Source organism: Pleuronectes platessa, chromosome 4 (assembly GCF_947347685.1).
Source record: "Pleuronectes platessa chromosome 4, fPlePla1.1, whole genome shotgun sequence".
Lineage (NCBI taxonomy): Eukaryota > Metazoa > Chordata > Actinopteri > Pleuronectiformes > Pleuronectidae > Pleuronectes > Pleuronectes platessa.
The window spans coordinates 1,838,830-1,850,787 of NC_070629.1; the positions used below are offsets into that span (position 1 = coordinate 1,838,830).

Consider the following 11,958-nt stretch of genomic DNA (forward strand, 5'->3'; position numbering starts at 1 on the left):
TGTTGTTCATTGCACTTCGTAGTAACTTCACTGGGAATTATTATTTGTTGAACACTTGGAATCATGCAAGCACTGACACTGAGCAGGGCAGGCTTAAATGTGAACAAAACTCAATCAATCAATAAAATATTATTTGTATAGCCCAATTTGTCTTGTAGGGCTTAACAAGGTGCGACATCCACTGACCCTAACCCCCAACAAAAGTAAGGAAAAAAAACCAAAAAAATAAACATTAACAGGGGGAAGAATACCTATAAACCCGAGAGACAGCCACATGTGAGGGATTCCTCTCCCAGGTTGGACAGGAATGCAATAGATTGAAGCTATACCTATAATCATGAATATGACCTTATATAAGGACTAACCCAATAAAAAAAAATTCAAAGGCTATCTAAAGTAAAGTTCACAAAATATTTAAGATTCACACTACAAAAATGTGTATTATTCATTGTGAAATAACCAAGCAATACATTTATTTGTTTTTTGTGTTCCTGTTTGAGGAGTATTATCAAACTGTTGACCAAAGATGATTATATGATATAGCACTTTTTTTAAATCACAGGGGTACACTGTAGGCTGGTTTACAAGAGAATCCTGGGGGGAAATTACACATTATAACAGATCTTGGCTTACATTTAGAATAAAAAAGTGATCTTGGGCTTGAAAATATTTGGTGACCACTGCATTATACGACACAATATAAGATACGTTTTTAGTTATTTTGTGGATTCAATTTTTGTATTGACATTCCTCGGCCTAATTTCATACTAACTCCCAGGTGGCAAGACTCAAATGATAAATTACAGGAAATATGGGGGCTTTTTAAATGCATTCCTGACACTGTTAATACTTGATTACTAAAAGCAGCTTCATTTTATCCAGGGATAGACCACATACTCATGGTGTGACAGGTAGACATTAGTATGTTCTGCTCAAGGGCAATGACTGGGGAAGAATTGCTTTATTATTTATATATTATTGCTTTATGTTTTGTCCACCGTTGTATCTGATGAATTGTATGGCACTTTTTCTATGCTCTGGAAACTTTGATGAAAACATTTTGTGTTGTGTTTGTGTTCAACATGTAGTCTAAAGCTAGCATGTAAACAGCCTCACCTAGTGAGGTAAAAATACCAAAGTGGTTTCTCTGGCTCCATACTCCTAGACGAGAATTGGTCCAGCTCCATTCCAACCTGTGGGACTTCCACTATGGTGTGGCCGGACAAGGGTTCTGCAATCCAGCGGCTGTGGGCATGAACCATCACCAGGCCCAGAGACTGCACAAGGACAAAGGGCACAAAGGAAATATCATGCTTATGTTCAAATAAAAACTAAGACACAAATTAAGTGCAATAGGTATTACCATGATAATTTTGACTCTCTGAGTTACAGGGTTGGGTTTGTTGTCCTCCTCCTCCTCCATCACTCTAGAGAAGTGGCTAAGCTGCCAGATAGGATGGCCCTCTTGACTGTCACGCGACAACTTAAAAAAAACACCCGTCAATCAAAGGTCATACGCACGCACATGTACACACATTCAATAACACTGTGAAATTGCTTACCTCCAGCACCAGTGAGACACATGCAGGAAAGAAAGTCATGAACACAAAGTAGTTGGCTAAAACAGACATGCAGCCAAAGCAGCACATGATTTCCAACTGCCGCACACCTGAAAGATACAAGACAGATGCTTGCATTCATTGCCAAAATATAGACTTCAGGTCATCTTTTGAGTCCAATCAAACATTTGTACTAAATTTGAAGAAATTTCCTCAGGGTAATCCTGAGATATTCACCATGAAAACTGATCTCAGAATAAGGAAGTAATGTCCACTAGAATAGACAAGCTTTCACTGCACTAGTCTAAGACCTCATTCAAGGGAATAAAAAACCTCTAAATGGCAGTAAATACCTGACATGGTTCCCACTCCAATCACTAAGCACTCAACCAGGGCATCCAATGTGAAAGTAGGTCCCAGTACTGCCATACCACGAGCAATGTTGTCCCTCACTTCATCCTGAAAAAGAGTTAAGGGTAAAATGTTCCATTCTATGAATGCTGTTGAATGTCATTCATATGTGAGAGTATTATTTAGCAGTATTTCTTCATACCTGAGAACTGGAGCTTAAGGCAAACTTGGCAAGAGCGCCTGCTTTAGACAGGTCAATAAGAAGTAGGAAGAAGGGCAAAGCCTCACTAAAGAACAGAACATAGCAATCAGCTAGAGCATTTAACAAAGACATTACAAAAGGACTGTTTGCAGGTGTGTCCTTACTTGAGGCCTGTGAGCTCTTTATCAAGGAAGTGAATGACCACTGTGCTGAACACGAAGCTGGAGAATATGGTGAAAAGACCAGCAATGCCTGCAAGGGAGTAGATGAGGTGTTTTTTGTTATATCTGGTTGGTCAGGTTTAAATATGATGAATTGACTGCAATTATAAAATGCTGTTCTAGTCTGTGACCACTTAAAGTACTTTAAGGGCCTTTCAGATGGAACACAATAGCGACACCACTTGCGCTCTGAAACCCATTGGGTCTAATTCATTGATATTTTCTGAAGTTTTCTTAAATAGTTTTTTTGAAAGAATTATAAGAAAACTCTACATCATATTCAAAACACGTTCTTAAAGTTGTTCGCATATATGTTCTTATATTGATAAATGCCATGTGTTCGTAACTATCTGCCCAAAAAAGGGCATGTGACTGCTATTAATGTCAGCAGTGGACATGAAATACCGCAACAAACGATTCATGGAATGCAGTTACACATTCAGAGAAGGCTGTATTGGGAGAAAATTGCATGATTGAAGTAAAACAATTGCTTGATCTCAGATTTAAATTCAAAATAATTATTCAAATACAGAAGAGGGAGTAAATGGTCTAAATGGTCTGTATTTATATAGCGCTTTTCTACTCATGATGACCACTTGCTTTACATTACAGTTTTACACACCAATTCACAGACACATTCATACAGTGTATCTATGTGCTGCACTTTTCTCTATGAGAAGGGGCAATTTTAGGGTTACTCGAGAGGGGGAGCTGCTTCTATTTTTAACTCTAATCAATCATCCTAAACCTAAACTTAAAGGGATCGTTCACCGAAAAACTTAATTCACTCATTATCTACTCACCACTATGAAGCCAGTATTCCTCCATCCAGAATAGCAATGTCTTTAAGCGCTTCTTTAATGATAAAATTGTAACTTATCTAAATAAAATCTACCATCTCCTGCACTCAATTGATGCTAATATCAAGCACAGTACAGCTGATAATCTTATTAATTATTTAGATAGCTTCTCTCCAATGAGTCTTGATCAGCTGACCTCAATTATCTCATCATCTAAACCCACAAATGGTATTTTAGATACCATTCCTACAAAGTTACTATGAAGAAATTCTGCCCATAATAAATATTACTTTCCTGAATACAATCAATCTATTGTTATCCTCAGGATATGTAACACAATCTTTAAATCTAGCTGTAATTAAACCCCTTCTAAAACAAAACACTCTGGACCAAGGGGTTTTAGTCAACCATGGACCGATATCCAACCCCCTCTTCCTGTCTAAAATCCTTGTGAAGATTGAAGCCAATCAGCTGTGTGCCCAAACTGGGCATCAAACAAGGAACCTTCAATCTCTGTACAATCACTACAGAGCTATCTTGCCCTTACATCTCAACTCAATCATTTACAGTCATAAGAGCCACAGCATCTTGGTCACTCTTGATATCTTATTAACATCATGTGTGCTCATGAATAATTTACCTAAAATATATTTGGATCCCAGCTGTCTCAAGTTCTGGAACTGGAAGTAAATATAGATGATGGCGATGCAACGGGTTATTGTCAGGATGATGATATCACTGCTCAGAATCTGCTATAAAAAGAGAAGACAATCTGATCAGTGGCAAGGTGATACAATTTCATCAGAAATGTACTGTTTGGTGAGGGGTCATGTTCAAATAAATAATGTCTGGAAGAGTTGGACATTTTCAGAGATATGCTTATTCTTTATCTTGTTAAAAATATGTTCAAATTGATAACAATTTCATGTAAAGTGTGGTTATAAAATAATAATATAGTAAATATAAAGCTTAAGCCAGCAGCTTAACACAGAAACTTTGAACAGGCTATAACAGCTATCCTTGCTCTGTCCTAAGGTAAAACAAACATGTTTTATCTTGTTTGTTTAATTCATACAAGTTATTATGTGCCAGGCTGTTTCTTGGTTGGGGCAGTAATTTCATGGAGTTGTGTCCTTACCATAAGGTTGCCAGCTAAGCAACAAAGACGCCAGGATGCTAGATGAGAAGTCAGGGGATTACTAAAAGTAACAGCACTCAAACATCCAGTGCGTGCTTTGGCTTTAAGGAAAATGCTGCTCATTTACTTTGAATGGGAAGCATGAATGCCAGCTATGTTGTGTCAGAGGGAAACAGATTTTTTGTTGTCATTATGATGATCTCTCAGCACCAGAAACACCTGCTGTCAACCATTAAAGGTTCAGTGTATAGAATTTAGTGATATTTAGTGTTGAAGTTGTATGTTGCAGCTGAATACCTCACCCTCCTCTTCAAAAACATGAAAGAGAACCTGTTGTTCAAAAGGTGTTTGGTTTGTCCACTTTGGACGACTGTTAATGACATGTCAACATCCATAGAGAGGGTCTGCTCTAAATGTTAATATAAAGTATTTAAATATATACAAGGTCCATTCTAGGGTAAATAAAACAAAAATTCTTACAATTTAAATGATTATAAATGAGAGAAAACATGGCTATTTTTTATTTTTTTTCAATTTCTGCCAATAGATCCCTTTCGACAAAAACTTACATAATGAACCTTTAAAGCATCATGTACTGTATGTATGTCAATGCTCAGGAATAGTCAAACCCTCAAATGTACAAGACTTGTCTGGACAAAAATGGTGGGTCCTCATCCCTGAAGCCAAGGGCTTTGAGTTAGTAGTATGGTTTGTAAAATGATTCATGTTCTGCGAGTACTTGTATAATATACATATAATCTTAAAGTAAAGACATGCTATGTTGTGAATACAATACTGCACATAACAGACAAATTCTTTACCTACTTGTTAACTCACCTCTTCTGTTTTGGGGCAGTCAAAGTTCCAGCCACAGATCTGGTCATTAGTAGTGAACATGTTCATGGACATCATACAGATGGTGAGGGTGACAGTGCTAACAATCACCTCCCATGGGTGGGAGGCCACCAGAAGTCCATGCATACGGAACAGATGGGTCAGCATGGTGCTATATATCTGCAAGATCACAGAAGTGGAATAAAATAAGCTGGACGTGACAGTATACATTTAAAAAGAACATTGTGGAAAACAATGTAATCATACGAAACAGGGTTACTGGCATATGACTACTGTATGTGTACAGTGAAACCTTGTCATGGATAATGACAATGAGAAGGTATATGTAGCACAATTCATGCTACTGGACCAGTTCTAGGCTCTAATCAAGTGGGGAAAAAACATAAAACAAGCCAGAGACCAGGTACTTTAAATATAAAGCCAGCACTTTACGCAATTTTAACAGGGCAATATACCTTTTTTACCTTTTTTTCAGTTTTTATCTTCACCTAGGTTAGTTAAATTCTTTAATTTTTTTGTTTATATTAGACCTGTGTATATTAGACCGGTCTGGTGTCTAACTTTAAGTCAATAGACTGTATCTATTTTTTGCCTGAGTCAACTCTTTTTCCTTTCTCCCTTATCTCAGGTGAGAAATAATATCACAGTGATATGTTGGTTGCTATATGGTTTACTAAGCTCTGCTGTTATCATCCATCCATATACAGTAGCTCCAAACTCCAATCAGAAAGAAAACCTGGACGAACTGGGAACCTTTTGCAGTAAGGCTACCCACTACACCACCATCGTACCTAGCTGCCAATGGTTGCAAATACTATGCAAATAGTATATAATTATATAATAACATTTGCTAATAATAAGCATTAGCAAATAAGCATTAGCATTAAGTGAGAGGAGAAACACACTGTCCAACCACACATGGATGTTTCTGCAGCTCCTACAAAGCCAACTGAATTAGGCATCATAAGCCATTTTCCGACACGACCTGCGGGTAAAGTCCGGATGATTGGGTCCGGAGTTTACCCAGAGTTGGCCTTTAACACATTCAAACATAGCTTCCCGCTGTGTTGTGCATTCTCTGCACAGACGCGCTCGCAACAGCAACAAATCATCTGCATTATTCATGTCAAACCTTGTGCAGCAAGGTGCAGCAGGCAGAGGCAGGAAGTGATATATTAACTCCGCTGCAGAGATTAAATGATTTTCTTTACAACATACAGACACCAGTGTCAGCTCTTATCACTACAAAATCCTTTGAAATCCCTGTGTGACACCGCTTTTTTACTGGGAAATATTTTTCAGGGTTCGGGCTGGGCGATAAAACCATAGCGATAATTATTTTCAAAAAATTTAAGACACGATCGATATATCGTTGATAGAACTCATTCCTTCCATGTTTTGACAGACAACACGGACAGTCAATGATAATGACAAAAGCGCTGCGCCTAACAAATCATGTGGCTGGAATGAAGTTACAGCCACGTCAAGTTAGGTTGACGCACACAGCACAGAGTGTAATAGAAGCAGCAACTTACGTGCTAATGTTTGGGTTCCTGCAGACAGGTGGACGATTTACATCCATGCAGGGACTGAACATAATCAATTCATGTTTTTTGCTACGTTGATTGTCTCAGCGGGTTTCCCACAGCTGAATAATTATACCCAGCGCTGCTTCAGGATCAGGACAGACGCACATTAAAGGTCCGGTCGTCCTGTGTCAGAGTCTCCTGTAGTTTGCTCCTCACTCCCCCTCTGACCTGCGCTCACTTTACACTTTCACAATAAACTCCATCACTGATCAGAAGTTATTAGGACACAAACGGTATTGGTGTTTACTTTGTGTTTGCTTAATTTACTCTAGAGTTTATTAGACACATGTTTAAACCTAATACACAACAAGAGACGTAAAGTGACATAACCAAGCACAACCAGGACATCAAGGTTAAAGTGACCGGAACACCGGTGTCATGATCCGACATCATCGATTAATAATTGTTTTAGATTAGAGCACAAACACACACACACATAAACAGACAAGCACACACACACACACAGATACAGACAGAAGAGGAATTCTGTCTGCAAATTTATAACGGATCACAGTGTTTTAACTTCAGTGCTGCATAAGCAATGCCCTGTGTATCCAGAAACATAATATAAAGATTTGTGTGAGCGATTAGAAAACATCAGAGGAGCAGAGTCACTTGATGGCCTGCGCAAGTGTTGTACCAGTTCACACTAAAAGAACTTGTTCAAAGTTCAGTTCATACAGATGAAAATGAATATGTTCACGTTTTTTTTATTGGAATGGTTATGATTTAGATGGCACTAGGGCTGGGCAACGCATCAACGAAATCTAAGTCATCCATTTAAAAACAGTTATCTTACATCAACCAATTAACACCAAATACAGTATATAGCATTGTGAGACTGAGGTTGGTCACACATCAGTCTCCTTCTCTCTCAGAAGGCGGCACAGCTTCTTGTCCAGGCTCTTGTCAATGAACAAGTTCACGTTCATAGATATTTAAAAAAAAATTGAACTAAGTTCATGGTTCCGAAAATGAACTAGTTCACCTTATAATCATGTGTTTAGTTATTAATCGATGGTGTCTGATCATGTCTGCATGTTGCTCCGCTCAATTCAACACTGAGTCCTGACTGTGCAACACGTCTCCTGTTGTACTTAGCCCAAAATGTGGACAAGTCATTTTTCATGATGTTTAAATGAAGCCTCATAAGCTATGGAGCGAATCAAACAAACTAGTGTTGCAACAATTAATCGACGTAGTCGACAAAAATCGATGACGTAAATAGTCGCCAACGAATTTAATCATCGATGATTCGTTGGTTACGTCATAGCGCGTATATTTCGTGCCGTGCAGCTGAACTAAACGTTGATTTACCAGAGGTGCTGATGGAAGTAGCTGAGGAATGAGCCCTTCCTGTCTCTGAAAGTGTGCAATAGCGACAAAACATGCACAAATGGCGGTGTCCGTTGCAACACCATCACGTACCAGAAAGTCAAAAGTATGGAAGATTTTCACCCTTAATATAGCCCAAAAAAAATTACCTGCAATATTTGCACGGCGGACCCTGCTTTCCATGAAAGTAGGACACGAACATTTGAAGGGGAGGCACGTTTGACACCGTAACGTAGAAAATGCAGACTCGCCTCGGTTTAGATTCAACAATCCATTACAAAAATATGGTTTGAATATAGATTTTTTTTTACGATTTGTAATATTATCTTATTGCCTGACTAAAATTGCATTTAATCACAATTATGCAGTCCGAAGAAGACTACAATTTTTGTTGATGTTTTAATTGCTGCTACTTTCCCTGTCCTTTTGTTAACAAAAAAAATTGCTATTTTTAAGGGTTCGGGTAAACCCATCATTTTTTTAATGAAGTCACAGGTCGCAAACAACCTCAAGCTAAATTTAAAAGGTGATGGCTAAATAAGAGCAATTGAGAATTTGTGTGATTCATAATCCGATTAGTCGATTAATCGTTTCAATAATTGATAGATGAATCGACTATCAGAATAGTCGTTAGTTGCAGCCCTATTCAACAGAAGAATTTAGTCGAAGGAGCGAGGTGGCTCTTTCAAGTCTCTGTTTTCTCTCTATACTCATCTCTTTGATTAATCAACAGAAAACCCAGACAATGATCTGAATATCTTTAATTTATCATCTCCGGCAGCAGGGCTTCATCTGATTGGCCAGTTATAATTGACATGCAGAGCATGAATGCATGGCACATGGCGAATCATTTATTGCAGTTTAAACCATCTTTTGCGATACTTTATCGTGTACGCTGATATCAAAATGATGACAGATTTTTTTATATATCGTGCAACCTGATCAATAAGGTTAGAATACTTCAAACCATACCTAATACTGGCGTATTCTATGATAAGCTAAATAATCTCTTAAACCTTAAACCCACATGTACACTTTCAAAATGATGTGTAAAATAAGATACATTCATATTCACCTTCAAATGGCATTAAAAGCCTAACAGTCCACCACAACAAGGGGATATTGTAGTGGATGTAGCGATGCGAACGCGTGCCGTTGCGTGTGCGGTTTTCTCCTGTGTTCGTTCAATATGATCTTGCCTCCGGAGGACATCAGAAGAAGTTTAATTTTAAAATATGGTGTAAATGACAACCTTTCAGTCGAATATGAATGTCTGGGCTTCCAGATGCTTGGACGACACCACATGGACAGTACGGAGGCTTTTTATGTTTTTCTTCTGTTTTTTATTACGTCTGAAGAAGGGGTTTCATTTATTTAAATTGGATTGGATTTTGCTGCAACACTATTTACCCCCAAGACTCCTAAAGTGGATTGTGGAATCAAATACCCTTCACCAACCCCTTCATTGGTAAAGTGGTGAGTAGAAACTGAGTGAATTTGAATTTTTCGGTGAACTATCCCTTTAAAATACAAACGCCAGCATAAAAGTAATGTGAAAGTCAGCTAATGTTTATCTGTTCAGTTGCTAGTGAGGGGAGGGGCTGTGTGCCTTCCTGCCTGCAGCGGGGCTGTGTAAAGGTTTGTGTCAACTGATCATATCATACATTAGGTTAATGATGTATAGTTAGTGGTCATTCCTTTCCTTGGCATTATGTATGTATCCTCACATGTATTGATTACATTTTTCATGCTGATTTGGTCAAATTTGAACCAACATTTTCTCAGATACAAATTAAGACAGATATGGGCTCACTAAGTTCCACATTTTTGGGAGGACTCCGTGACTTTGACTGGTCATATCTCCTTTATTACAGTGAAATGGTTATCATATAATTTTAAGGCTCTTTTAAAGCTCTATATATAGATATAAATATATAAAAATGTGGTGATGCATGATGAGCATATCAGTTAAAATCAAACTCAATTTTCTTTTTAAAGTTTGCATATAGGTCACGGGTAGTATCGGCCAATTAATCTGCCTCTACCTGAGGCCTGTACTACCAAGCAGGGTTTTTACATGTTAAATTTCCTCTCATTTTATACCTTACTTATGGCTGGATTTGTCATTGCAGTGTAGTAAAATAATATTTTTAATTTGATCTCTTTGATTGTCCATTTGTACTTTTAATTTTAGTTATAATACCATCAAAATCCTTTGCGACTGTCAGCAGTTTCAAACAGAAGCCAAACTGTGGTGTGACAGATAAAAAAAAAAAACATGGCTATGAAAGACTATTTCATTCACACAGGCAACGGGGTTGCTGAGGAAGATTGTCAAGCTACACAACATTTTCCACATTAACAAGATATAAAGTTTTTCCAAACAAGGGCAATTAACTCACGAAAAAAATGATCACCTGTGTAATTTGTAACCTTATCAATCTGAACTGTGGCTTTACAAGTGTTGGTCTGAATAGGACTTAGAAATACGGAGAAATATTATTAATATATGCTAATGCCCAACATTTTTTTTTTGTTTATCTGTGAATTGGGAGTCTACTAGCTGCGGAGTCTGAAACAGCAGTTCTATCCTATTAATAAGTATGCGTTTGACACGTTGCTCCAGTGCCGGTGCATTTATTGTCCCAGCTCCGGTTATCGTTTCTTTTAGTCGTCATTTTTCAAACTGGTGGGCGCAGTTAGCGTAGCCTATACGAAGTAACGTTTAACGGATGAAAGAAGAGCAACTTACCGTGAGCAGCGAAAGACTAATCTGAGCCTCAGTTCATGCGGTGAGCAGATGAAAGTCGGATCTGACAGACTCAGCTCAAAGTGGAGCGATTGCATGCAACAACATCATGCGACACTTCAGCCAATCGCGTTGGTTACCTGCCTCGTCGGCGCTTTAACCACGCCCCGTTTCCAAGACGACGACAGCCTTTGGGCATGGCGAGAGCGAGGACACCCTAATCACACCACAACACAGAGGCTGTGGGCGGTCCCAGGGAGGGGAGCGTTTTTCCACGACTTTTATCGCCGTGCTATGATACTTCTACCACTTCTACACGCCTTATTCTATATGATTTAGTCTACATACACAGCTACATTAAGCTCCAAAATAACGCATAATCTAAACAAAAAAAAGACAGTTGAGGAGCCAGGCATATGAAGAAAGACAAAGTGGGGTCTGTCTGAGCATCGGAATTTCTTGTTTTGTATGAGTATAACACGACAACAACAATTTGCCTGGCTTTTCATTCAATTCAAGTTGCTTTTGTCTCAGCTTAAGTATTTGCTTATTAACCTGATTACTCAAGATTATGTTATATTCACTCTTCAATTTCATAAAATGATATAGATCTTTCATGGACCGAGAGGAATAGGATGCCTTCTCTGCTTCATAGAGCTGCACCTCTATTTCTTCAAGGTGGCTACGCCTTTCCTTCTTTTTCGAAGCTTTATATGAGGTAATTTTTCCTCTTACCACAGCCTTAGAATATTCCCTTAAAATAATATCTAAAACATCCCCATAATCATTGACTAAAAAAATTCTTCCATGGCTGCCTTTAAATAATCGTTCAAATGACCGTCTTGCAGTAATAAAGGATTAAATCGCCAAGAATAAGAAGTTTTGGGTAAAGACCAATTAAAGGAAATAGCAAGAGGACTATGATGGGAGATTAAGAATCCCTTATATATTGTTTGTAATACATTTGAAATTAGCTTAGAGTTAATAATGAAATAATCAATGCATGTGAGAAAAATGAATAATCTTTATGAGTTTGGTATTGTATTCTCTATATATCTACTAAGTTAAAGGATTTAATAGAGTTATTCAAAATTGCCACTAAATTAATAGACGGCTCAGGGCGTGTAGAAAGGCGATTGAGATAGGGATCTAAATAACA

The 11,958-nt window shown here is 38.0% G+C and overlaps 1 protein-coding gene across 2 annotated transcripts in view; it reads right to left on the bottom strand.

Moving 5' to 3' along the window:
- Positions 1–10,942, bottom strand: part of LOC128438388 (3-hydroxy-3-methylglutaryl-coenzyme A reductase) — a 29,421-nt gene extending 18,479 nt beyond the window's left edge. Inside the window, exons 1-9 of one of the 2 annotated variants that reach the window (XM_053420952.1) lie at positions 10,803–10,942; positions 5,109–5,285; positions 3,774–3,882; positions 2,277–2,364; positions 2,113–2,197; positions 1,913–2,018; positions 1,563–1,669; positions 1,364–1,483; positions 1,117–1,277 (exon numbers count right to left, since the gene is read on the bottom strand). In XM_053420952.1, coding sequence (XP_053276927.1) covers positions 1,117–1,277; positions 1,364–1,483; positions 1,563–1,669; positions 1,913–2,018; positions 2,113–2,197; positions 2,277–2,364; positions 3,774–3,882; positions 5,109–5,273 — 941 coding nt within the window. In that variant the 5' untranslated portion in view covers positions 5,274–5,285; positions 10,803–10,942. Of the gene's footprint in view, positions 1–1,116; positions 1,278–1,363; positions 1,484–1,562; positions 1,670–1,912; positions 2,019–2,112; positions 2,198–2,276; positions 2,365–3,773; positions 3,886–5,108; positions 5,286–10,802 lie in introns of both variants that reach the window. The other variant, XM_053420951.1, reaches the window with a different exon arrangement.
- Between the last annotated feature and the right edge of the window lie 1,016 nt (positions 10,943–11,958).